Here is a 24,590-nt window from a genome sequence, read left to right as displayed (position 1 = left end):
CACGGGGAATGTGCAATCCCAGGACTTCGAGTTATTGTGAAATGAGCCTGTATTTAGGATCTAATTCACCTTCAGCTGCAATTCAGAGGCTATGGCAGGGAATCGGAAAGTGGGTTATTCAATGCCAGGATAAATCAGGGTGGAAAGTTGGAGAAGGCGGAATCTGCAATCCCCTCTTCCCTGTCGAGGTAGAGGTGGGAAACTATAGAGACAACTGGAATGGGTTGAGCGTTGTCGGAGATAGAGTTACGCTCTTGTTTTTATGTTTCTAGAACTTAGAAGGATAACTTGAGCCGATCGGACAGACCGGACCGACGAGACTAGGTGGTGAAGCAACCTTGCCTGTCATAGAAACGAGGAGAATAAGCTAACTTAGCGTTGAGGTGAACATGCATGTAGGCGCGGAGGAAATGAGAAGCCAGACTAGGAAGCTGGGTCGGGTGGGGACGAAGGTTTTGTCTCTGCTATGAATGTCGCACACTTCGACCGGAAAACATTATGCACTGTGCGCCAAGCAGGAAGTCGGGAAGTGAGACTACTTGAATGGCAATCAATAGTTGAGAAGAAAGAACGCCGCAAGCGATTTCAAATAGTGTATGTCCCACAATCTCGTGTGTCTGCTTAGATATACTGGGAATCTGGTATCTCCTCGTGCTGCCGTTTGAGTAAAGGTGGGTACATTCACCCAGTGGTTCCAATCGCGTGGGTTTGGAACCCGTGAACCACGACCTGGGGTCACAAAATCCGGGGTAAGTGCGGGGTCGCACTAGCAATGGAGAAAAGGATTTGGATCATTTTTGGCTACTCCAGCAATATTAAATATGCTTGTCATATTCGAGCCTTGAACTAAAATGATGAGTGGCCGAACTATGATGCCTGCTTAACTGATTCGATAAAGCACTTTATCGTCTGCTCCAGCCCTACATCGTCCGCAAAGCCCAGACTTTTGGCTCTTGAAGTATCATATTTGGCCGGCCAGCTAAGAACAATTCTTTGGATGGTTTCGTCGCGTTTCTCTTTCACCAGTGATCTTGTTCCTTTTCCGGCAACCTTTTCCAATGTTTGCAGGATCTCACCGCTCGTCGCCGTGTATCCAGGGAGCAGTACTGTTCTGAAATGCCCGAACTTCTCTGCTGGAACTTCCATTGCATGCACAAGGTTGTGCGCTAGTGTACGCGGTGAAGCCAACCAGATTCCGATATCTGGATCCACCGGAAGCTCGCTCTCCTGCCCGTGAACTGGCTCTCTCACAATACCAGATACAAAGGAGGAAGCCGCCGCTGTTGGAGCCCCAGCTCTTACGAAGATGGTAGGTAATCGCACTACTCGACCATCTATTAATCCTCTCCTGGAGTAGTCGTTGATAAGAAGCTCAACCATCAACTTTTGCGTGCCGTATGAGCTCTCCGGCATTGGAACGATGTCTGTTTCGGTGGCCACATTTTTGACAGCGGCTCTCCCAAACACAGCACAAGACGATGTGAAGATAACTTTTGTTCCAGGATTCTTCAATCTGATGGTATCTAGGAGGCTGCGAACGCTTTCAAAGTTCACTTTCATCCCGAGCTCCAGGTTTGCTTCCGAGCCAGATGACATGATGCCATGGAGAATATAAACGACATCGGGCGAGCAATCTATCAGCGACTGACACGCTGAAGGATTAGTTAAGTCGGCAGCTATGCATTTCACGCTGCTGGACTTTGGTTGTGGAATCGGAGGCTCATGTACGTCAGAGAGGATGAGCTGAACATCGGGGGAGGTCTCGAGGAGCTTCTTCGCGAGGGTCTGACCGACGAAGCCACTGGCTCCTGTTATAACGATGGTCTTCATAATGGACGACTACATAGAAGGGGTAAAGAATAGAGACGGGGGCCTACAGAAAATCAAGAAAATATGCTGGACAATGTTGGAAGGGATTCGGAAAGAAGTCCGCATTCCCCCACTCTTGAGGAAAGCGCACGGGCATATCTCCAACATAACCCCCTCTTTTCAACACCAGCTCTCGGCATCTTTTCTCCCTCCCCGCTAACATACCGGACGCCAGCCGACGAACTCCACGCCTAAGGACGTATTGAAGATGTCAAGAGACTCCTCGAGATGCTATCGACGACGATTAATGGTGGATCTTCCAAGCGGAAATTAATCTTGGGGTCACTTCTGTGACGGATCGGATGCAAGCGGTCCCAATCTGGTGGATCGCGCTCATTCAGCTAGCAGGAACGTCCGTGACGCCGCAAGAACACCTGCCCTCTCTTTTAACCCGATTGTTGACAATCGCAACAAGTTCGCGAACTGTACTCGAAGGGCTGTAGAAGGCAACTTTACGAAGAAACTAGCAGTAGCGGGCACAAACTCAATCGAGGGCACTTCTTTGACATCTTACAATCGACTTCGAATCGTTGTGAGGAGGGTGTACCAACGTTCTGATATCTGTACGACGGAAAATTCAATAACATCTCTCGGCAATGGTGGGAAGGGGCTTATTACTCTTCGGGCTACCACTACTATTCGGAACTAACGGTATTGTTAGAAGTGTTTCGAATCAATTCGAGATTTAATTGCTCATGCAGATGCAAGACTATTAGCCTACTTTTGCAGAAGATCCAACTAACGGCCTGTAGGCGAGGGGATGGAACGCATATACATCTGAAGGTGACGCCGTGGCCTTTAGATTAGGCGATTATGTGACGTAAATAATCGCTGAGAACAAACTGGAGGCACAGTGTGGTGTCATGCCAAAAGCTGGGGCAATTCTGCCGTCAAAATGGGCACGACTCTCACCTAAACGGGATTCTGCATCCTCGAATCGTTGGCAAAATATACATTTCTTATCACTATTGCAGTCCATTTTCCTATTCAAGCACTGCGCTAAAACAATAGACCTGTTTCCGATGATATATATCTCTTCGCTCCTTGCTCCTTGAGATCGGGAAGCGGGCAAGTCACTCTTCGGCACTTCACGCTTTAGTAGCACACTACCGACGACATACAAACCAGGGATCCCACTCAGACATCCCATTTTGTCATTTGTCACGCCAAAAGAAGATATCCGCTCATGTCATTATTTGAATTCTACAACACCATCTCTCACCACCATCGCCTAATTGGAAGATACCCATGTCAAGCCACAAGCAGCCACAATTCGCCACAACCTAACCCGACCCAATTGTATCACTCAGATGTGGGCCGCTCGTCTATCACTTCTACATCTACCATACTCTTATGATCGCTTTGAATTTGCAATCCCGACTTGATTCCAGCACTTCAGCCTTTCCTCCCACCAATCAGGTAGAAGATGTCAGATCATGTATCGGGACCTCTCAACATCAGGGCTTTGTACTACTGTGGCTTGGCTAAGTTTGGAGATGCTGTTCACGCCATAGAAATGGGTGGAAGGAGAATGGGGGAAGAGGAGAGAAGGAGAGGAGACCCGCGAACGCGGAAGCGTATAAGATCACGAAACGCGGACGATTCGGCAGGGCAGCTCTTTGACCCGTAATCTTGCATGCTGCCAACTACACATTATTTTATTCGCACCAATATTCTTACATCTATATTCATCCATCAATAGTGATTTGGGTTGTTTGAGTTCTTCCTCTTGCAATCTCTCCGGCCTTCTCGGCAGTTCCTCGCTCCTCCAAGCCTGATTATACACCATGACGTCTCATGGTCATCAAGGTCATCACGGTCATCACGGCCACTACGTCGATGTTGGGGTCGACGTCTGCTCCTCCTCATCTTCTTCCTCAGAAGCTGATCCAGATGACGAGTGGACCTGGCTTCACCCCGAACATCACCACTACAACGGCCATATGGTCCCACATCGACATTTCCATGGCAATTATCCCCAGGCATTGTCCCCTCATTATGGCCATGGAGGGAGACATATTACCATACCACTTCCACACTCCAACAGTCCGCACAGAAATCGTGCCCGTGTGAGGTCCCTATCGCCAGTTTACTCCACTAGAAGACGAGGTCGTTCCGCAGATTGGCATTGGGACTTTGGAGGTCCAAGCATAAGAGAAGATGTATCCACCAATATCTATTCTGGAGGCGGGAGAAGCACTCTCCCAAATCTCAATGTCGATATCCACAACCACAACTCAGACCATGATCACGACCACTCTCATTCCCACAGTCCCCGATCTGGCTTCAATCAAGGCTACCACCAGCCCACCTATGCACCACCCGCGCCGGGTCCTAGCCCGTTTCATTACTCGGGATACACGACCAGCCTCTCCGGATCTGCCGCCGACGGCAGAGCCATCGTCCATGACCGCTTCAACGCCGACCACGCCGAGCGCATGAACCAGCACGTTTGCGTGCACAATGGCGACGGTGAGTGGGACGATCGATGGAGGCATCATCGTGGCCCCCGGGACTGGTACGACGACGAGCTGAAATGGCGACAAAATAACGAGCTTCAGCATGCGCAGAAGATCGCTGTCGATGACTACGTCCATCAACAGCATGAAGCTGAGGATGCCAGGAAAGCGGCGGTGCGGGACGTGAAGCTTGAACTGAAGGAGCATGAGAATGAGATTGAAGATGCGGAGGGCAAGGCGATAAGGAAGTACGAGGACAAACTTTCTGAGCGGAAGAAGGCTGCTGATGAGGCTTTGTTTAAGTTCAGGGAGGCCGAGGCCAAGAAAGCAGAGGAGTTGAAATTGGCAAGGGATAAATGGGACATGGAACAGAAGAAGAAGGCACAGGAAGAGAATGACAAGAAAAAAGCGTGGGAGTTAGAGCAAAAGAGAAAAGAACAGGAAGAAAAGGATAAGAAGAAAGCATGGGAGGCCAAGGCGCTGCAGGACGAGCAGGAGGAGAAAGAGAAACAGAAGCGGGCAAAGGAGAAATGGGAGGCTGATGAGAAGAAGAGGAAGGATGACGAGAAGAGAAAAGAAGATGAGATAAAGGCAAAGTTAGAAGCAGATGAGAGGAAGAAGAAAGATGAGGCTCAGAAAAAGGAAGCTGAATTGAAGAATAAGATAAAAACGGAAATGCTATGTACGGGACTGGCACCGAGTACTGTGGATAGCATTATGGAACCGAAGAAGCCAGTGCCCAGAATTGAGACATTCCCGGGCGTTGAAAGGCCGTCGAGGAGGGTAGAGCATACTTCATGGGAATATTTTGAGCCGTGGGACCATGAGGGACGGAGGTGGATTCGAGTGCATCGGAGATATGTGGCACCAGATACACTAAGACTATACGATCTACCATATGGGCATGATCCGGTAGGCGATCTCCTGTTATTTACCTCCCAATGCTCATGGATATTAATGCCGCGCAGGATGATCAAAACTATCTCATTATTCATCGGGATTATGATAATCCGGGTATCGATCTCAAGATTCTCATCGAACATACTCGGCGGCATAGCCATCGCGAGCCTGACTACAACGAATATGTGATTCGAACAGATCATAGAGGAAGAAAAACGATATTTCACCCGCGACGTAGGTTGAGTGGACCTCACTTTTGGGGTTGACCAAGTCGTTATTTTTGGATTCCCGATGTGTTACTACGCTATTGGGATTTATGGATGTAACTAATACCCTTATGATTTTCCCGCAATGCGTCACATTTCCCTTTCTCCATACCCGAAGGTGCAATCTTGCACTCCGTTTCGCCGTTGTGTTATAAATTCCCATTAGCGCTTATGCTCATCCCAACTTCGGCAGAAGACAAGCTCACATAATTGCGGGTACAGACACACTGCCCTAGAAACAACTGCAAACTATTTGAAGCATATATTTATGAGATGATACAATCTCACAGCTGCGAACCAGAATGCTCTCTAAGTTCGCGAGCCAACACTCTCTCATGTCGAGGAACCGTCACGCGCATATATGCACGAACCAACCCGCTCTCACTTCCACTAGTCAACGTACTCTCACGTCCTTGAGCTAAAGCACTCTCACATCCATCAGTCAAATAACTCTCTCTTCCACGGGTTAATGCGTTCTGACACAGGAGTCAACACCCCCTCACTTCCATGAGCTTACAGACTCTATCATAAGAAGCAAACAAGCTCTAAAACAAAAGCATCAGCAAAATAAGCCGCAAGGTGAATTTGTCTTCGAATCTACCAAAGGAGGCTGTGGGAAGTGATAGACAACCTTCAAGAAGGATTCAGCGCAGGTCGACCCTACAGGGAAGATAAAAGTATGAATTAATTAGGTGTCAGAAAGAAAATCCCTTGGTTGTCAAGCTATCTCCGGATATCAATAGAAGATATACTACGTTTCCAGGAAACCCACGTCTCATATTTAAGTGTCGAGTTTCCCAAGTTCGATCGATAGAAGGAGAAGGTGTTGGAAGGTATTCGTTTGCGATTTCTAGATCTGGCTTATTTTTCACGCTACCTTCTACCCAAGTCTGTTTTGGGATATTTTCCCACCATGCTTCTATATCTAATGAGCAGCAAGTCCAGTCCACTACTCGATTAGATACGTCATCTTAGCCACTCGCTCCTTGACAACACTGACTCAACGTTCCACCAACGCCCATGGATTACCTCAGCCCCATAAATTCGTGTTCGCCTTCGATTATTTCGTGGGTTTGCCTTTGACCTACAAAGCCTGTTTGCTTCTGCACTCTTCCCGCACTCTTCTTCCCTTTCCTTCTCCCCTATGGTTACTATAGAAGAACCTGCACTTTGCTATACCCCCCCAACACCCAGAATAATACCAATGAGCGAAAAGGCTCCCCAGATGGAGCCTTGGACATGGAGTTTTGGAGGACAGTAACTATACTCAGTCAGGATCTACCCTTAAATTCAGGGCAAAGTCGTCTTACAGATCACCAGCCAGTCGAACGAAACCAGCCCAGAATAGCCAACTTCCTAACCAGGTATAGCTCAAGTTGTAGAAGATGAAGGCCGAATAGCCGACCGTTTTATTTGAGAGAGAGCTGCCTTGGAAATTCCCTCTGAGGTTCCCAGTGTAATAAGAAACAAGTAGGAAAATCTCGTATAAACACAGCGGAACTCCCATAATAAGATAGTATAGAGCACCCCCATACATGATCTTGGCAGCAGCGGGAAGGCTCTTGTTGGCTGCGGTCCCAACGAGATAGTATCTACGAGTTGAAGCAAAATGCGCCGTCTTGCCCATAATGTAGAGTGCGATAATCTGCAAAGCGATCTCTGCAAAGGCCTGGGATTTTGCTGTCGAAGCCCAAGGTCGATCTTTCTCGTGTGGCTGCTTTGGAATAGGCTCCAGTGAAGTAACATTCCTGTCTTTCGATTGAGGCTCTAATTTGAGTCCCTCTCTCTGTACATCCAGTTCATCAATTACAACGGGAGTGTAAGTAACAGTTGGATTGTGGACCTCATATTGACTGAGTAACATCAAAACTATCCAGGACAAACGAGGCCGAACGGTGAAAAATAACATAAGCTCCCAAATCTTGAAGTCGGCATTGTATCCTGGAGTCTTCTGAAAAATCCTTCCAATAAGAGCATTAGCACCAAGCTGAAGGGCAACATTGACGATCCACATGACTCGGTGAAGTTTACTGTTCTTGTTTTTGAAAAATCGGCGGCCAGTCAAACGATAGAAGGTGTAGCGATTTCCAAAGACCACGCTTAGGGCAGTGACGACGATGTTGACAAGGGCGAATGTTCCGAGGATTTTTGAAGCTGAAGGGCAGATGACGAGGCTGTCGTCTTTTGGCGTTATGGTCCATCCCCACGGAAGCAATTCTGTCGCGTTCTTCATCGACGGTGAAGGTATTTGAAATCGTTGTTCGATATGAGGAAGTCTTTGAAGTGTATAGGTTCCTAGTTCGAGTGATGTAGGAAGGGTTCAGCCTTCCTTGGGACAAATGCCATTCATATGTTCGACCACCAGAAGTGAACCCGGTCCCAAAACAGGAGCTGAGCAGAGCTGAGCTTGGCAGGCCAATTCGATGGCATGATAGCGGCATCAATTGGATTAGCATGACTGCGTAGGGTATTACTAGGGCATGTATTGGTCGAACAACCTTTGGTAATGTCTTGGTGGATAGGGTTAAGCGAAATCGTGCTTTGATCAGGCGAGTGGCGTAAGCCATCGCAATTTTGAAAACGCAGCCTTGCGACATCAGGCTGGCATTGATGAAAGGAAAAAAACTTGCAAAGAAACGGCGAAGGAATTCCAGGGAGTAAAAATATTCCCTAACTACCCCTTGCACCGAAAACGTCGGAGAACAGTAACTTACTCAGCCAGACTTATTTCGGGTGAGCCGGATCTACATACAAAGGTCCAGCCGGATTCAGAAATCTAGAGAGAAGGCTATAGTAAGAAACTTGCCCAGCGGATAATTTACATTTGGTGAAAGCAGGATCTAGTGCGATCATTGTCCAGTGCTAAAGCAACTGATCAACGGAATTGAGCATATTTCTCAAGGATTTGAAGGTGTTGTAAGGGTCAAAGTTGATGGAAGCTGATAACCCTACAAATTGTAGAGCTGAAGCATCTAACTACCGCAAGCTATAAGAGTAGGTAAGCGAGATAACAGGAAAATATCACCAGAACAACTTTTGATGAAGTCGTTTTCTCGATAATACCTAGAAGACTCGAGGGCGTATGAGAGAGCCTAGCCTTGACAAAGAATGCAAACCTCGCTCAGGCTTAGCAGCTGGGCGAATGGCTTTTGTACTCTTCTGTACTATTAAATTGACCTTGAATTCCTGGGACGGTTGTCAAACAACCTGTTTGCAGAGACCAATACTGTGGCAATGTGAAGATCCTATCCTGCGCAATGAGTTTTACGCTAAACAGCATCTAATTTATGTTCTTGTAACCGTAGTCGATTTATGGCGGTGACCGTGCGTAGGAGAATCGAACCTTGGGCCGAGATCTTATATAGTGTTCTTTAGGCTTCGTCGTATCCTGGGTAGTCGTGTGATTTATAAGGTCGATGAGTAAGGCAGGAAGGAGGGAATCACACCTCAGAATGCTCTCGCTTTTAACTCCCACTATTTTTCATTCTTGGAAATTGTAATCCGTTTGAGTTTGCTCCGTGCAACCCGAACTCAACTTTCACACCGCAACGACGATTGTTGTTCACCTCAGCCCTTGGCGGAAAACACAACCACAGCAACCGTACTTACTAATTGAGTTTGTACACCTCTATTCTATTTGTTTTTCTCGTGCACCCTCACTAACCCGCACTTAAGCCACAGAGCCCTCAAAATGTCCTCCTCACTCCCTAAACCCTCTGATTCCACCTTCACCCCTTACCCGTACGACACCTCCCTCGCAGACCTCGGCCAAATCCGCTACGACCAAGATGTAGCCGCAATTGGCGACCGCGACCACGCTTTCTTCACGCAAGCACCGGTCCATGTCGCCTCGGGTCGGGCCCCGGAAGGTCTTGAGGCCCAGGTTTTCGCTTGGAACCTTATGCAACACACAACTGAGGATCGCGATGACCGAGAAGAGCTGAAGGGAGATCTACACGGGGGGCAGCTTCACCGTGCAAATCGGGCCGCATTGCAGCCGGTGCCGAATATGTCGCTACTGGAACCGGTCGGTGGAAGGGGTCGAGCTAGTGGACGGTCGAGAAAGCGCGGACGAGGAGGTATTTTTCCTTTATGGGGAGCTTGAGCGGTGGGAAGTTGACTAATAGGTTCGCAGGTCAGCAGAATGGCGATCGAGGAGATCTTTCGCCATTTGATCCTCTGGTTGCCGCCTATAAGCCAGAGAATAGTTGTCCACCATTGGCGAAGGGGCACGCAGCTGAGTTGCCGGCGGAGCTCTTCTGGAATGAACCGATACCTTGCGATTTGTAAGTGTGCATGGAGGTTGAAAGTCGCGTTGTAGTGGTAGAGGGGTTCTTGGAATCTCAAGGTAAGTTCATCCCAGATGATACTTTACTGAAAATGTGTGAGACTAACGTTGAAAGCATAATTATCTCCTCTTCGCCGCCTTCCTCTCTATTACATGGCGGCTTCAGATTCTGGGACATGATGGAAAAGAACCTGAATCAAGACGGGCAGCATGACACTATCTTCAACTGAAAAAAAAATAGTCGAAGGGAAATTTGCTGGGAACATAACCTGTAAATCTCCCCTCAAATCCAACCATTTTGCCAGGTCTTCATCCAAACCACACAATACCTCACCTATCTAGAAGAGACTCCTCACATTTCCATCCTTTCCTGCTCTCTCAACAATCCCACCCTTCTCCTTGCGCCTGCGATCTCATTCAACCAAGTCCCCAACCTCAGCCCAGCCTTCGAAACCATCTCATCAACAACCGGCACCGCACCCTCAAAATACTCACCTCCAAGATCATTCTGTTCAATCCACTCCACCCCCCTCTCAAGTACATATCCACAAACTAACTTATTACTCTCCCCCGCCCACTTTAACGCACAGTCCTCTGCTTTCTTCAAATCCTTGCATTCTGCCACAGTATCCCAATTCCACACGCGCAAACTACTCGCTTCAAAGAGTTCCGTTGCCCAGGTCTGTGCGGCATCTTTGAGGACTTTATCGTCGGACTCACTAGCAGGCAGGCCGCGCGACTTGTGCAGGATTTGCGTGTCCCAGATGGAATGCAGATTTTCCTTCTTCGAGCAATGCGAGTCGAAACATGCGTGGATGTCGTTGCCGCCGCGGTCCAGGGCTTCGGTGTGCAGGGGTTGGTGGATGTCGCCGAGAAAGTGGATTAGGAACATTAGTGCTTCTTTGTGTTGGGTGGAGTCGAGTTTTGGGGAGGATATTCGGCTTGTCTGGAAGGGTTGCAGGTCAATTTATGTGACCACCTAAGACTTGCGGAAGAAATAGATATAAGGGAGAAGACTTGTGGTGAGAGGAAGAGGGATATATACCATATTCACAATTGCAGAAACAATACAGCCTTTCTTAGGCTTGCAATCGCGATTATACTTTATGCCGCATTGCGTTGGCGGATCATCTTCTGCATCTATAGTTCCCGCTCTATTAGCAACCTATCCAACATGCCTAACCTCCACCTCTCCAATAATATGACTTCTCAGGGGTCGAGACTCGAGAGCATACCGATATAATGCCAAACCCTCGTATGCGTATATCCCGTCCTCCTCTTCACACTATCCGCCCACAATGCTGCGTCTGAAATGTCATAGCCTTTATCATTCACGAGTAATTCGGTGACCATGGCTGTTGCATCCGTTGTTAGGTATTTCTCAGCTAGGTAGCCGACGGTGCGGTGGCCGAGCTCGCCCCAGCTGTGGACAGTGGGGGTGGATAACAGGATGAGGAGGGGGGATAGTGAACGCATGGCTTAGGGATTATATGGGAATCTTTTTGGGGGGGATATGGATAAGGGAATAGTGAGTAGCGGCTATGGAGGAAAGAACATAGGAAGAGAGAAACGGAGATGAGAGTGATGCGCGCGAAGCTTCTATATACCTACTCAGAGGAAGGGGAGGCTGAGACGTTCCAGAGTTCGGTCAGCTGACAGCATTCCTCGAAAAACGTGCTCGCAGCTGAAGAATATCAATGGTGAGGAGAAAACCAAAGGTATAGTTGTCTGCAAGCCGTTTCCCAAAGCGTTCGTCATGGGCACCAATTGTCTGTCGAAAGCGCACACAGGCCCGGAGGGGCTGGGGACACCAGCCCCCGTTCTGGCCGCAAACAGGCACCGTTCAGCCCGCCTCGAGCCTTATTGCTTTGTTGTGGAGGCCTTGGAGACAGCCACTCTGTCGCAGGAGCTGGGGGCTTTATTTACGCGGCGTGCATGTGGATTGCCAGTTGATCTGCTTGCCATTCGCTTGCGGAGAGGGTGGCTGCGGGCTTTGCCGCGGTGCAGCCTGCTCAGAGCTTGGCAGATAAAAGCATCCCACCATGAATGTTATTGTTTCTAGCAATGGTTTAGTCCTGTAGACTGATTCTATTAATCTTGTGAGTTGGGCAAACGTGTTGTGTGGTTGAACCTTAGAACCTTTGTGGACAAGATGGCACGTGACACTCACGTGCTGACCTAGTTGGGTGTCTACCTTCCTGCCTGCCTAAACCCTAAGCCTGATTTCAGACATGTATCGTTTGGATATTGTTCCCTATAAATTTCAGCTTCTAGCCTCGAAGATTCAGCCATGCATTTTTGTGGAACTAAAACCAGTTCACCTCTCTGGTTACCCGATGCAGGAAGCCACAGAAGCTCTCCCAGATATGCCTGTCACTGCCTCTCAGCCAGTCAATAGTAACCTCTTTCGGCTCTTCCTTCACCTGGACTCTAAACGCCAAGACTACATCTCCCGTCATCATCAACTTCTCCCCAGCTTCATGAGCTTTCCTCTTTAGGAACCGGTACTTCCGACTCCAAACATCCCGCGGCGTCTCACCAACACCGGTGGAGGTATCAAAGGTGAGGTCGAGCGAAGATAATTGAGTGGAAATAGTGTTTGTGACCGTTTCTGGGTCCTGAGTGGGGGCCAAAGGGATTTTGTATAGTGTCGGATATGGGAGATATTCATGCGCAAAGCGGTCTGGTCGAGCGATGTCCTTTTGAAGTCAGTATGGGAAGAAAGAAAAGGTGAGAATTAAGGACCCACATTCCGCGGTCGGTAGACGCCAAAGCTCCAAGCGACGATCCACCTCTTGGTCCTCCCGCCAGTGTCAATGACGCCTACAGCGTAATTCTCGATTCCATGTCCTCGCAAGATGGTGATGACTTTGTGGGCGCTCTCTAGTTTCCCTAGCATACTACTGTACCACCTCACTCTTTCCCGCAAAACCAGACTCTCGTCGATAATTTGAGTGACGAAGCCAAGATCACCACCAGGACAGACCATCTCGGTTGGTGTTCCGGAGCACCCTGCATGTGGCCGATAGACCTTGCCTTCACCTTGCATGCTTTTGTGCATGTCCTCTTCGCTAGTGAAGAATGGTGGATTGCAGATGGTAAAGTCGAGTTTCTCCACACCTAGACCATGCAACGGGATTAGTGAAGGGATGTTGGTGGTTTGGAGAAGCGTGCTGCGTGAGAGGAGGTTGTTAAGTGCGAGGTTTCTGCCCGCGTAGTTGAAAGATTTCTTGTCGATGTCTGTAAGGCACATTCGCCAATTCGGGCGACTGGCGAGGATTAGTAGGGCGTAGATTGCGGATGCTCCTGTTCCGATATCTAGGCCAACAATCTCACGGTTAGCGTCGGCTTCGTCTCCGTAGTTTGGTCCGGTTTGATCGAGAAGAGCTTGGATCCAGACAACATAGTTAAATCTATTTGGAATTGGAGGGCAAAGCCGATCGTAGGGGAGCTCGATCTCTAGACCGAAGTCGACTCTTAGCACAGCCTTTGTGACCGCTTGATAGACCCTAGGGTCTGTGAAGTCGGTATATCCATCGTAGCTTTGGAGGTTTCCCAAACGGTAGTCTTTGCTGGCGAGGTCTTTGAAGTCAATTTGCTCCGAATAAGGCTCTGTGCGGACCATGTTGGGGTAAGGGCGTCAAGAGCCGATGCAATAAGACTTAGGGCGCAAATAATAAAGTCAACAGGATGGGAATAGAGCTTCACGGACTATGTGAGTATTGGAAGGGGATTTCATCGGTTCCTTATCCGACAAGTTTAACGATTTGATTGGAGGTGACTGTTCCGTGATTCGTTAGTGGGGAGAGCTCAGAGGACAGATTGATTAGTCAGAGATGAGAAAGCGCTCTAAGCACATTAACTACAGTGAGATTAATTTGGCAAGAGTTTTTCTGCTAATTAAGCCGCTTCCGCCTCCGTGCCGCGAAACGCCGCTTGTGCTGAAAAGATAATTTGACTTTTCAGTATCTCAGGATCTGCACACTCTTATCTGGTTAGAGCACTTTGTTCAATGCGCCCTGTAGGTACTACGTCATATTTACCCTTCCTACCTAAAATTACACAGGTATAGTCCTCCTCGATTTCTGCATCGTGCACGCTGGTACCACGGCCTGAATTTCTTTCCTCACTAACATTATCGTCCTTTTATCAAGTTTTAAATTATCAACGAAGTACGTAGTGTAGAAAGTCTACTTCTTAAATTTCCTTAGACTAGAGGTTCGAGGGTTCAAATACCTAAAGTTCTCAAAGAGAATCTATCAATAAAGGTTACAAATCGCATGAAAGTTTTATCACACACCCATACGTCTTTCAGTCTTTATCACCGAAGAAGATTTCTTAACACTTATACTCTGTCTCTTGTTGCATAGCTGTAAAGTGATTGAGACATATAATAGCTGGGGTGGCGTAAGACTAAATCAAAACAGCAGGTCGTATGTCTAGCCTTTGATGTAAGAACGAGCCTCTAATCTATCAGCTAGAACCACTTGTGTGCCAGTAGCACAGTTTCCGTCCTCAGTCGCCTCTAAAGCACTCCTTCCGGGCACGCTTACGACAAATTGGAGCGAGATCCATTGCATTGCGTTTCTGGCCTTCGATATCGGCATCCATCTTTGGTCTCGTATGAGCAGCTATTAGAAGTGAGGCTTGGTTAAGTGAATTAGAAGACGAGATTTGACTAGTCAGGTTAGAAACGAAAACAATCGAAGACGACGGCTTACCCCTTTGCGTAGTGTTGGGGCTGAAAGGAATGCTGGACCAATCGCTGGTCCCGCTCTGCGATTACAGGAAGGGAGTAAGCATCCGTGCTGTCCATTGAGTACTGGATGTGCGGAGTAGAATTGAGGACTATTCTCACGGCCCCATTTGGGCTCTTTGGCATCAGAATTGTTGGCTTCGTATGTGGCTGACCATATGATTGTGGTAGCGAAACAACTTTCAGAGCTTGTGACGTTTCGCCTTTCTCGCCCGTAAGGAGGCGAATTGATACCTTTTCTCCTTTTGCAACATCCATTACCACTTGGCCGGATCCATCCTTAGCATCAATAACTGAGGCGCTGGAGATGACTTGGCCAGCTACTAGTCCAAAATTTGATATTTCGGAGTTGGCGATCTTGGTGAGATCATAAGACTTGCTTTCAGGAGTCTCACCATGCCCAAGGTTCCCATAAACATCAGGCTGACATTCGTTGGTAAAGACTGAGTCTGGGATGTCTAGCACAGTCGGACGCTGACCTTTGTCCGACAGGACGACATACTTGCCACAAGAAGAAATTTCCAACGAGTCCAGGGAGCTGAATCCGGCTTTATGAAGCGGTAAACTGTTCAAACGACTGGAGGAGTGCTGGACTTGTCCTACGCAATTTCTAACATTAGCGCCGAGATGTAACATAGAGCGATCAGTGAAAGAGAGAGACTACGACGGAGAGATTCAAAAAACGTGCCGCTGAAATAGAAATATAGCAGAGATGAAATGTTAAAGGGTTGCAAAAAAGGCATGTGTCGTATGCAAGATCGGGGAGATATGTAAAGTGAGGGTAAATATGGGCTCTAAGGGTGGCATACCTTTTCCGAAGTTCCAAAGCTCAACGCCCTCGACAGTAGCGAAAGCTAGAATCTGATCCGTAGGATGAAACGCTGCCATGTTAGACATCATAGACAGCTTGTTAAGCCGGAAGACATTAAGAGTCCTGATCTCCAACGGCTCGTCCCTGCAGATCTCAAATACCACTAGCGTGTCGTATAAGTCGATAGAGTCTCTAAACGAGAGAAAACGACCATCTGGGCTGAATCCAATCGAGTAAACGTATCGAGCCCGATGGAGAAACGCTACGCCATGGATAGCATGATCTCTTGGGTCGAACGCCTTGAGGTCATCGGCCCATTTAGGTTCGTGACCGGGCACACTACTAATAGGTATGACCGCTTTCTTCACTATGGGTGTCGATCGAGCGTTGGAGTAATCGAGGACAAAAAGTGTTCGTAGTATGACGATAGATCGAAGATCGTAGCTGATAGCCGTTGGAAATGCAGTTGTCCATTTCCCTTGATCGAATTCATGGAGTGATTGTCTCATCTGCATCCATATCTCTTGCGTCTCAAGGGGTATATGAAGCGTAGCAAGTCGTTTTTTGGAGTCTACGCTCCATACCTCGTATACGGCCACCCAGTTGTCACACACATCCATCACGGCTATGAGAGACTCGTTCGCCTTCAGGCTCTGCCATCTCTCTTCGTAGGCTTTGGAAGGCCATACATGAAGGGCGCAGTTTAAAAGTCCATCGGATGAGATTGCAGACACTGTACAGAGAGGCCGTGAGCTCTGAGCGCAGTCAATCGGAAGGTCCGGTTGGAGATAGGTAACTTTCGTGAGCTCAGCTTTTGATTGCAAGAACCGGCTTCCTGAAAATGCGACCACTTCGTTCCATATGAGATCCTGCTCTAGTCGCAGCCTCGCTCCCCATTGCTCAAAAATCTTCTCAAGATTTCTAGCGAATTCGCCGAAGTTATTGACAAACTCAGCAAATCGAGGAAAGCGGTCAGGTTCGTGTCGCACATTACGAAGCCATGTTGCAACTGTTCCAACTTTGGCGAACGGGCTCTCAGTGGAGTCGAAGGGGGCGTAGTGACAGTATGCAGCAAGCCACTTAGTGACCACAATCGGATGGTCTAGAAACTTCTCCAAGGTGGCCAGAGGTTCCTCTATCATCCGAGAATTATCGCTTCCCATCACTAGCTCCGAGGCTAGAACTTCGCCGCTGAGCAAGACCAAGTGGGTTACCCAGTGCACTACTGCGTACTGTATGAGGGTGCCTCTACGCATGTCTTGTTGTTGGGTTGTATGTAGAACGTGCTTCAGACATTCCTGAGCAAGCGTCGAGTGACCAATGCCTTTGCCGTGAAGACTCTTGACCCATGCCGATGCCTTTGGATTGTTGCCTGTCTTCTGCAAATGCTCTTTGACTGACAGATGGATGAATCGGACACCGAGGCTACGGTTTCCATTGGTTGTCAAACCCGGCGGAAAATTGTAAGGTTCAATCGTATAGGTTTCCGTCAAGGAACCGCAGACGGAATTGAGGACATCTATGAAGCTTCCTATTTCGAGTTGCTCATCTTCATGATCGCCTCCTTGGTCCATGTAAATGTACTCATGGAGTTGTTGAACTGACAAAGGCGCTACAGCATAAGTGATCCAGGACATGATCTTGTTTGCTACATTCCGCTGCAGCTCTCCAGAGTTCTCGATGAGATTGAGGATTCTGTCATACATCTGATCCAACCCTTCGGGATAGGTGACTTCCTGAATTACGGAAAGACGCCGGAGAGGTGTCAGAACGGGCGAATTCAAGAGCTTAACCATGAGTTTCGCCCAGATAAACATTCCATTTGCGCCTTTGGTGAGCTGACCTGCAATCTCAGAAGAATCAGCCGTAGGTAGATAACCTTCCTCAATCATGCCATCTAAACTTTCACAGAGATACTTGTAGATGTCCCCCGAAACAGCGGCTCGATCAATTGCTATGCGTTGGGCGGGCTTTATTGCACGAGAGAGATTGGTGACGTTGAGCCGACTTGATAGCAGAATCTTGACATTCAAGTATTCGAGCAGAATCCGTACTGTGTTCAAGAGGCCTATTCTGTCAGAGCACTCATCAATGCCATCGAGGAATAGATATGTGGGCCCGAGATCCGGCAGGATTAGTTGAAGAAGCTCTTTGAGTTCCGTGCTCGACGCACGTAGCTGTCCAGTTGTCGTATTGGTGAGGGAAAACGCATATTTGTCAAGAATGTTGGTATTGTGCCGATGTTGGTGAAGAATCTGTGACAATATAGATCGATATGCTGCCGTCGGTTGCGATTCAGAGAGCTTCAGTACATCGCAGGAGAAGAAATGGTAACACACAGTAGCTTCAGATCCCGGCAGGTCAGCTGTTGCTCGCATTTCTTGGACGATGGATGAGACCAGCGTCGTTTTACCAGCACCAGGATTTCCTAGATTAAGAACTTAGCACAATGTTTAACAGTTACTTCGGCTGCAACCGTGGCTCGAATGGATTGCACTAAACAAAGCTGACACAGCAAGTTGATAGAAACGCACCGTGAATCCAGAGCGCCCGTGGCCCAAGATCCCTGGGATCGACACTACTCTTCTTCGAGTTTTCTCTTTCCTGCCATGACTCAAAGGTGGAATTGCTGAAAATCCACCCGCAAGTGCCGTCTGACCTATCTTCTAGTGACGACTCAAGAATGTCAGCATAATCAGGTGGGCTGATCCATTTGTGTACATCTTTGAATACCCTGTCTTTCGTCAAATAGAATTAGCAACCTACATGTCCTGTCAAGAAGTCTAACATACCCTGGATAAATTCTTGAGTATCTTTCCCCACTTCCCGGATATTGCGCCTTGAATCTTCTGCCAGCCGACGTTCCTCAGCTGCGAAGCTGCGTTCAACCTCTGCTGCATCTTCGGTTAACACGCTTTGCTTTGTGCGGAAGAGCGCAAGCTCATCTCGTATGAATTGAGCGTGCTGGTTAAACTGCTGCAGTAGGTCCTTGAAGAGGATATCAACTGGAGTCCAAACCAAGTTCCACACTACTGCCGGCCTTTTCCTCATATCTGCGAAATCAGGTCAGCTTCCAAAATACGATAGCATAAAGATATCATACCTCCGCTACCTGTGCTGAATATCTTAGCGATATGCTGGAAAAAATTGAGCAAGTCGCCGTAGACGTGTTCAACATGTCTCTTAAGTCTTTGGGAGCTATCTCTTCTGCAGAAGGCATTAATCTCCTGGTACTGTGGGAAGGATTCCGAGATCCTTTGCAGAATGCCTAAAAGCTTCTCAAAAAAAGACGAGAAGTTGCTCGCCAACTAGTTGTCTTCGTCAATGTTCATGCTCAACCAAAAAAGGGGCTGCAATAAGTTAGAGCCTTACCTGCAAGACCAGACGAACGGACCCCCATACTATTGCAGAGTATGTTGGGTTCGATTGGATGAAGATAGATATGCAGGCGAAAAACGGCTGCAAACGATCGCTAAAGGCTTTCACTCTGTTTACTGCTCGATTGACACGGGTTTTCTGCCATTTTTTGCCTAGTACGCTGAGCTTATGAATGCTCTGGAGGAGGTCGTCAGCTGATGAGCATGGAGAGTAACGGCGTTTCTCCTTTTCCGGCAAGCTGTTGAAGAAATTTTGGAACGCGGTTTCGAACGCGTCGTTCTGACCTGCACTCATGGTGCCGAAGGACCTTTTCGGTCGTGGTGGTCGTCGAGTCCGTCGTTCTTCAAGAAGCTGATGTTCAGCCGGGTGGCGAGTCCATCTGAGGCTGTGCGGTGCAGTCTAAACATGTGCTCCGCCCTGTGTCACCTGCACCATCAACGCAATAGGGGGTAGCCACATCCACAATACACGCCTGGGGTACGGATAGATCTCGATATCTTCTGGCACTGAAACATGGAAGATGCTGAGTCGTGGCGGTACGACCCGGCCCTCGAGTCACTTGAAGTCAATGAACCTGGTTTTAGGCCACTCGGACCCTTGTTATTCTGTAGAATGCCACCACGGAATGCGTCGCACAAATTTCATGTAAGTTCGACATAGGCACAAGAGATGATGAAGAGTTGGTGACTGTGTTAAAAAGCACAGAAGTGCACCGGTGGTCCTAGAAAGAAGCAAATGTTGTAAATTGCACATCCACAATGATGGAGCAAAACATCCCCAAGTTTAGCGCATTCGCTTTAGACACGACGCCAGATAAGTTGGGCATGTACGGGGATTGAGTTTGTGCCATCAACCAATAATGCACATGCTGAATCGCATAGGTTGTTGACTGAGGACCCCAACTCATCGACACGCATCTCCTCTAAGTCCACCCCACTAGCTTCTTTAATACTCACGACCCTGAACCCTTAGTCACATTTCTAACTACTGAAATTTTGCACAGAGAGGGCTGTATGCTACTCCTGGACAGAAAAACTAAAATAATAAGTCAGTTTTACAGCTTATAAGGAAACATAGAACTGGTTAGCAGAGAAAGGGACTTGGGCCATTAATTTCGGCGGCAAAATCCATCATTTTGTAGGGCGTACAGAGTAGTCTGCAGGGTGACATTCCTGCGTGCAACACATGTCCACGCCGAAGTATTGCAGACCGTCTTTCTTTGCTTGATCTTCGCAAAGCTGGATATTTCTATAATTAGCTTTGCTTCTCCCGGCTCTATTCATCATATCCTGGAAAGTAAGTTCTTGATTGTGTGCGAGAGGATGGCGTGAGGAGGAATCTCTCTGGGAGTGAAGCGGGAGTTGCCATCACCGGTAACTTAGTATGCAGGCCAATTGACCAGCAGCCTAAGCACTATAAACGCTCCCTCTCTTTTTAGTGCGAGTCAGTGTATCTAGGAAACTCGAAGGCACGGGAAAAGCCCCGATTTAAACCATTACCGACTGTGCATTGCTAATTACCGGTGATCTTAGGAAGACGCATGCTGTTAGCAAGGGAAAGCTGGAACACAACTACTCCTAATATTGACGCCTGCAGAAAGGGGTCATGGACAGTCCCGTGAGGTAGAAGATCGATGATTCCTCATGGCGATTTGGAGCTTAAACACCACCAAGTTGCATTGTGGCGCAGTGGAGAGGGACGGTACAGCCTGCAAGAGCACTGGGGCAGTGGCAGGCTTACTCACATGATATATAAGCTCTCAGGCGTACTTGAATCGTCTAGGACAAGACTAAGCAGAATAATACGGTAAATGAAAAATTACGTCACCACATTGAAAGGCACCAACACATAGTAGGAAACCCCCTAGTCTAGAGGGCCGTGCGGTGAGAACAAATCGATCTGCAAATCCGGAAGCCGATTGTGCTCGCGACTTTACGAGGCGAATTCGCTGGTGGGTTAGTGCTAGGAGACAAAGGGTTTGAACAAGTTTGGCAGGAAGTTGCTTTAAGCTATTCTACATAAGTATCTTGCGGTAAAGTATTTTAGCTAACTTGCTTTATTTTAAGTCACAAAGTTTGCGGCTCTTGGAAGTCTTCACATGATTTGCATCCTCGTAAAAAAGTACTCTGCTATCATAATGGTATTGCCGGAGCGGGCCGGCTCACCTCCCTTCTAATGGTGGTGATGGTAGCGAGCTTGGAGTATTTTACATTTAAATCGCCTACTATAAACGCCGCTGATTATGCTGCCGTTGAACAACCCGGTGCTAAGAGGCTGTACTGGCGTTAGCAGATCGCAACCTGCAGCCGATGGTGTAACAAAACTACTTAGATTCATCCCCAAGCGGCAGTCTTGGCAGTGGGCTTTACCTGGAACGGGAAACTCCATGCTCAGATAGGTAAGTGAGGAAAAGGGTCCTATTGTGTCCTAATCAACAGTGTTTTGTAAGGCATCTCGTACAAGCTGGTTTATCCTCTTTAGTCGCCCTAAATCTGACCAAGCACACACAATAGACGTAGATGGAGCTCATATGTAAGTCTACTTCCCCACTACACCACCAAATGTAACGGGATCAGTAGCAGCTTCATATATATATATATATATTCGAAAGTCCACTTACTGGCTACATCACCAAACAGGACGGGATTAGTAGCAGTCTTAAATATTGATATTTAAAGGCTTACTTACATACTACACCACTAAAGACGGCTGGATCAGCAATGGCCTCACATGTTGATATTCGCACGTCTACTTCCTACACCACCAAATATGGTGAGCTCAGCAGTAGCCTCATATGTTAATATTTGCGGGCCTACTTACTTCCTACACCACCAAACACAGCGGGATTCGCAGTAGCCTCCCATGTTAATATTCGCGGGTTCACTTACATACTATATCATCAAATACAACGGAATTAGCAGTTGCTGCATATCAATATTCTCAAGTCTACTTACATCCTGGAACCACCAAACACAACGGGATCAACAAAAGCCTTCCGTGTTAATATTCGCAGGTCTACTTACACCGTACACCATCAAAGATAACCGGATCAACAAAAGGCTCCCATACTATTTGCAGGTGGCACACTAAAACAAATAGAAGCGGATATCGCCCCACCACACCAGCAGACAGAGGATGTGTGATACTATGAATTGGCAAACTGTTCAATACTTGAGAGTGCACACCACACAGCTGCGTCATCACTGGTGTATCGCGACTGTGGGACGTTACTCAGTGCAGCGTGAAGACGGATACAAGCAGAAAGAGGAGCTTTAGGGGTCTGAAAGTACACATGACTTCGGAAATTGGACTACTCCTTCTCTTGGTCAGGCATACGCTAGTGCGTTACGGATCCATAGACAGCATGTTAAACGGCAGATATCTTGCAATGACAGCCCTTATAGCAATCGAATGCCCATCAAGACCTCAGAATAGAGAAGTAGGTCCCTAACCCATGCGCTTCAATTTTATCCTTTGTAGTTTCTGCTTCCTTGTTCCGTGTCCTTTCCGCCTATGCTACTACTGGTTCAGCACTTTTGCGCTTCTGATTACATTTTCCTTTTAATACAGCTGCTTCTTTTGCTTTCTAACTACTGTGACTGAGTTCGTATTGAGAAGGAGGGTACATTTACTAAAGGATTTTAGGCAGCATTTGCTAGCTTCTATAGGGGTTGTTTGTCTGGGCTACTGAGCATATGAGCGTTCTGGTTGATTAGATTATGCCGTACTGTAAGAGCCTCTAATGTCACTGGTATTTGAGCTGCTTTGCATTGCGGATAAAATTCCGCCTTCGCTTCACCTTTCTGGGGAGAATACGGTTTTGTTATGGGCTTCTAGATATCTCTAAGGACTTTGTCTAGATCAAACGGATATAAACATGCCTTTGCCTAACCTCATTTAATGTTTCGGGAGAGAGGTCCGGTAAATAACGTGAATGGATATACAACGTGTATATAGTACAGCTTAAGCAGTGCTTACAAGACCGTGTCTTGGTCGGGCGCGGGCGCAAGGAAGTATCTCCTCCATCACAACCATAGTTCCGGATTGCCAGCCACGCGAGGCTGAGTATTCACGAAGCCCGGCGCAACGTAAAGCCAAGGTAAAACTTTCAATAGATGATCCCAAACTGCGGAGGGATTCCGATATCCACGATGTCACACCTCCCGTTGAGAGGAGAGAACCGGCCAAAGGCATTTTCAGCCTATTTTTCTAGTTCCAAGTGGTAATTATGTGCAGGAGGGGTTTAAAAGAAAATAAGCGAGTACCGATTACAAGTGTCTACAAGGAGGTACTCGTTAGAATGTTAATTGGCCCAAGTACCATCCCCATGGCGGTTATTCGTTACACAGGGTGGTAGGGAAGGTTAAAACCACTTGCTAGAATAAATGAAACTTCGTAAGGGCGCCAATTTCCGTGCTGCTCCGATTTATCCCAGAACTCTGACAACACTTTGCCATACCAAGTATTTGCACAGAGACCCTACTTGTACTAGGATAGAAGATAAGTTCTTGTTGACTTCATTCAAAATTCTAGCAATAGATTTAAGCATCCGGCTTTTCTACGTTAATATTCTGTGTTAGGTGTAGATGTATTGCGCGCTCTAACGTGTAGCAATTTGACCATTGGCTGGATCAAATCCAGCTCCTTTCCGACTGCATATATCATACAAATTTCTAGATCAAGAATGGTCCATCATAGGCTCCTTGGGGTTCTCCGAGTCTAACAGCTTCGAGACTAGGAACATCTCCAGGCTCATAGAAACCAAGAAGGACCTCCATGTCCTCTTCCGTCATCTCACAAAGCTCATCCAGACTCCATTGCTCACAGACCTTGGACATCCTTGAACACGTCAGAAGATTGATAGCAATATGCTAGATAGGTAGACGAACCACTGCATCCGCTTGGGGCCTTCCTCCTGACCCGGAACGAGCTTCCTTAACTTCTTTCTCAAGACGCCTACTCTCTGTATAGCAGCGCCGATGTTACTCGGTAAGCTGCTTGCGACCTGCCTTCTCACGATGTTCGCCAGCTTCGGTCCGTTGCCATTCGTGCTAACCATAATCTGTAGCGGGCCATCTCGATGCACGCTTCCAAAGTAGAAGTCGCACTCGGGCGGCACATCCGCGATGTTCGCGGGTATCCTCTTCTCCTGGCATAGCTTGTAGATCTGCGTAGAAGCCTCTGGATCATCCACTGCAGCCAGCACCATGTCTACGCCGTCGAGATCTGAAGGCTCGAATTTCCTGTCGATGTAGTCGACTTGATTCTGCTCTATGCGATAGGCGACCTCATCGTTGAGGCCGGAGCGAGGGGACACAACGGTGACTTTGGCATCGGCATTGAGGACATTCACAATGCGGCCGGCAGCTACCTGGTCTTCGGTCAACTGTCAATGCTACTCTCAAATCCCATCAAACGTCGACTCACATCGCCGCCGCCAATGACAAGCACTTTCTTATTTCGGACCTGCCAGGCCAGAATCAACGAGCCACCACCTTGGATTTCTGGATATGGCCCCTTCATGGCGACGAGTGTGTTGAAGAAAAAAGGCGTTGCGCGGAGATGGATGGACGGTGGATGGAGTCTGCAGCCACATGCCAAGCCACTACGCCACACTGATGGCATTGACTCGAATGCGAAGTGAGAGAGCCATATACAGATCCGTACACATGTGGGAAATTAGGGTGAGGAAAATAGTGGATAGCTTTGCTGGACTTTACGTATCTGGTGCCGCCGGAGTGCTGAAACGCGAAAATCCCAGATGCAACTCAGCCCTGCGAAGGAATCCCTGCGCCACGGTCCGCTTTAGCGTGCCTAGGTCGACAATTTAACTGTTCCCGGTAGCCCATGCCGGCGTCTCTGA

General features: G+C 47.9%; 9 protein-coding genes across 9 annotated transcripts; 3 read left to right on the top strand and 6 right to left on the bottom strand.

Moving 5' to 3' along the window:
* Nucleotides 1-8: 8 nt before the first annotated feature.
* Nucleotides 9-845, top strand: BDR25DRAFT_353180 (uncharacterized protein; the record flags this gene model as incomplete). Its single annotated transcript, XM_033695129.1, has 5 exons — nucleotides 9-233; nucleotides 306-344; nucleotides 428-611; nucleotides 667-734; nucleotides 771-845. The coding sequence occupies 5 exons, from the start codon at nucleotides 9-11 to the stop codon at nucleotides 843-845; spliced, it is 591 nt and encodes a 196-aa protein (XP_033549704.1).
* A 22-nt stretch (nucleotides 846-867) lies between these two features.
* BDR25DRAFT_283418 (NAD-dependent epimerase/dehydratase-like protein) lies at nucleotides 868-1,869 on the bottom strand (the record flags this gene model as incomplete). Its single annotated transcript, XM_033688046.1, has 1 exon — nucleotides 868-1,869. Exon 1 carries the CDS (start codon nucleotides 1,828-1,830, stop codon nucleotides 868-870), a length of 963 nt encoding a protein of 320 aa, XP_033549703.1. The 5' UTR covers nucleotides 1,831-1,869.
* A 1,624-nt stretch (nucleotides 1,870-3,493) lies between these two features.
* Nucleotides 3,494-5,807, top strand: BDR25DRAFT_341664 (uncharacterized protein; the record flags this gene model as incomplete). Its single annotated transcript, XM_033693626.1, has 3 exons — nucleotides 3,494-5,240; nucleotides 5,297-5,462; nucleotides 5,785-5,807. Exons 1-3 carry the CDS (start codon nucleotides 3,657-3,659, stop codon nucleotides 5,805-5,807), a joined length of 1,773 nt encoding a protein of 590 aa, XP_033549702.1. The 5' UTR covers nucleotides 3,494-3,656.
* A 761-nt stretch (nucleotides 5,808-6,568) lies between these two features.
* On the bottom strand, nucleotides 6,569-8,159 carry BDR25DRAFT_11963 (uncharacterized protein). The gene is made up of 2 exons (XM_033683678.1): nucleotides 6,805-8,159; nucleotides 6,569-6,755 (listed from the first exon to the last, which is right to left on the bottom strand). Exons 1-2 carry the CDS (start codon nucleotides 7,725-7,727, stop codon nucleotides 6,668-6,670), a joined length of 1,011 nt encoding a protein of 336 aa, XP_033549701.1. The 5' UTR covers nucleotides 7,728-8,159; the 3' UTR covers nucleotides 6,569-6,667.
* An 803-nt stretch (nucleotides 8,160-8,962) lies between these two features.
* Nucleotides 8,963-9,784, top strand: BDR25DRAFT_283415 (uncharacterized protein; the record flags this gene model as incomplete). The annotated part of the gene is made up of 3 exons (XM_033688045.1): nucleotides 8,963-9,110; nucleotides 9,170-9,543; nucleotides 9,654-9,784. The coding sequence occupies exons 2-3, from the start codon at nucleotides 9,186-9,188 to the stop codon at nucleotides 9,782-9,784; spliced, it is 489 nt and encodes a 162-aa protein (XP_033549700.1). The 5' UTR covers nucleotides 8,963-9,110; nucleotides 9,170-9,185.
* A 151-nt stretch (nucleotides 9,785-9,935) lies between these two features.
* Nucleotides 9,936-11,449, bottom strand: BDR25DRAFT_283412 (phospholipase C/P1 nuclease). The gene is made up of 3 exons (XM_033688044.1): nucleotides 11,018-11,449; nucleotides 10,828-10,922; nucleotides 9,936-10,728 (listed from the first exon to the last, which is right to left on the bottom strand). Exons 1-3 carry the CDS (start codon nucleotides 11,256-11,258, stop codon nucleotides 10,135-10,137), a joined length of 930 nt encoding a protein of 309 aa, XP_033549699.1. The 5' UTR covers nucleotides 11,259-11,449; the 3' UTR covers nucleotides 9,936-10,134.
* A 481-nt stretch (nucleotides 11,450-11,930) lies between these two features.
* On the bottom strand, nucleotides 11,931-13,537 carry BDR25DRAFT_258325 (uncharacterized protein). Its single transcript, XM_033686530.1, has 2 exons — nucleotides 12,532-13,537; nucleotides 11,931-12,481 (listed from the first exon to the last, which is right to left on the bottom strand). Exons 1-2 carry the CDS (start codon nucleotides 13,405-13,407, stop codon nucleotides 12,089-12,091), a joined length of 1,269 nt encoding a protein of 422 aa, XP_033549698.1. The 5' UTR covers nucleotides 13,408-13,537; the 3' UTR covers nucleotides 11,931-12,088.
* Nucleotides 13,538-14,165: 628 nt separating this feature from the next.
* On the bottom strand, nucleotides 14,166-19,041 carry BDR25DRAFT_258324 (uncharacterized protein). The gene is made up of 9 exons (XM_033686529.1): nucleotides 18,722-19,041; nucleotides 18,453-18,657; nucleotides 18,142-18,402; nucleotides 17,884-18,087; nucleotides 16,413-17,777; nucleotides 15,706-16,367; nucleotides 15,348-15,648; nucleotides 14,504-15,137; nucleotides 14,166-14,460 (listed from the first exon to the last, which is right to left on the bottom strand). Exons 1-9 carry the CDS (start codon nucleotides 19,019-19,021, stop codon nucleotides 14,298-14,300), a joined length of 4,095 nt encoding a protein of 1,364 aa, XP_033549697.1. The 5' UTR covers nucleotides 19,022-19,041; the 3' UTR covers nucleotides 14,166-14,297.
* Nucleotides 19,042-23,278: 4,237 nt separating this feature from the next.
* On the bottom strand, nucleotides 23,279-24,469 carry BDR25DRAFT_302466 (siroheme synthase). Its single transcript, XM_033689800.1, has 3 exons — nucleotides 24,155-24,469; nucleotides 23,617-24,098; nucleotides 23,279-23,566 (listed from the first exon to the last, which is right to left on the bottom strand). Exons 1-3 carry the CDS (start codon nucleotides 24,248-24,250, stop codon nucleotides 23,401-23,403), a joined length of 744 nt encoding a protein of 247 aa, XP_033549696.1. The 5' UTR covers nucleotides 24,251-24,469; the 3' UTR covers nucleotides 23,279-23,400.
* Nucleotides 24,470-24,590: the final 121 nt, after the last annotated feature.

This window comes from Lindgomyces ingoldianus (assembly GCF_010093535.1).
Source record: "Lindgomyces ingoldianus strain ATCC 200398 unplaced genomic scaffold BDR25scaffold_10, whole genome shotgun sequence".
In the NCBI taxonomy this organism is placed as follows: Eukaryota; Fungi; Ascomycota; class Dothideomycetes; order Pleosporales; family Lindgomycetaceae; genus Lindgomyces; species Lindgomyces ingoldianus.
Note: the sequence above shows the minus strand (reverse complement) of the source record. Positions and strands in the feature narration are given on the sequence as shown.

Coding starts and splice junctions, on each gene's coding strand:
- BDR25DRAFT_258324 (XM_033686529.1), bottom strand. CDS start 19,021: ATGAGTGCAGGTCAGAACGACGCGTTCGAAACCGCGTTCCAAAATTTC. Junction 17,778..17,883: donor ACGGGCGCTCTGGATTCACG/GTGCGTTTCTAT, acceptor TTCTTAATCTAG/GAAATCCTGGTGCTGGTAAA. Junction 14,461..14,503: donor CCCCAACACTACGCAAAGGG/GTAAGCCGTCGT, acceptor TAACCTGACTAG/TCAAATCTCGTCTTCTAATT.
- BDR25DRAFT_283412 (XM_033688044.1), bottom strand. CDS start 11,258: ATGCGTTCACTATCCCCCCTCCTCATCCTGTTATCCACCCCCACTGTC. Junction 10,923..11,017: donor GAGGGTTTGGCATTATATCG/GTATGCTCTCGA, acceptor CGGGAACTATAG/ATGCAGAAGATGATCCGCCA. Junction 10,729..10,827: donor TTTCTGCAATTGTGAATATG/GTATATATCCCT, acceptor CAACCCTTCCAG/ACAAGCCGAATATCCTCCCC.
- BDR25DRAFT_258325 (XM_033686530.1), bottom strand. CDS start 13,407: ATGGTCCGCACAGAGCCTTATTCGGAGCAAATTGACTTCAAAGACCTC. Junction 12,482..12,531: donor GCGTCTACCGACCGCGGAAT/GTGGGTCCTTAA, acceptor TGACTTCAAAAG/GACATCGCTCGACCAGACCG.
- BDR25DRAFT_302466 (XM_033689800.1), bottom strand. CDS start 24,250: ATGAAGGGGCCATATCCAGAAATCCAAGGTGGTGGCTCGTTGATTCTG. Junction 24,099..24,154: donor TTGTCATTGGCGGCGGCGAT/GTGAGTCGACGT, acceptor ACCGAAGACCAG/GTAGCTGCCGGCCGCATTGT. Junction 23,567..23,616: donor GGCCCCAAGCGGATGCAGTG/GTTCGTCTACCT, acceptor GACGTGTTCAAG/GATGTCCAAGGTCTGTGAGC.
- BDR25DRAFT_11963 (XM_033683678.1), bottom strand. CDS start 7,727: ATGAAGAACGCGACAGAATTGCTTCCGTGGGGATGGACCATAACGCCA. Junction 6,756..6,804: donor GTTCGACTGGCTGGTGATCT/GTAAGACGACTT, acceptor GACTGAGTATAG/TTACTGTCCTCCAAAACTCC.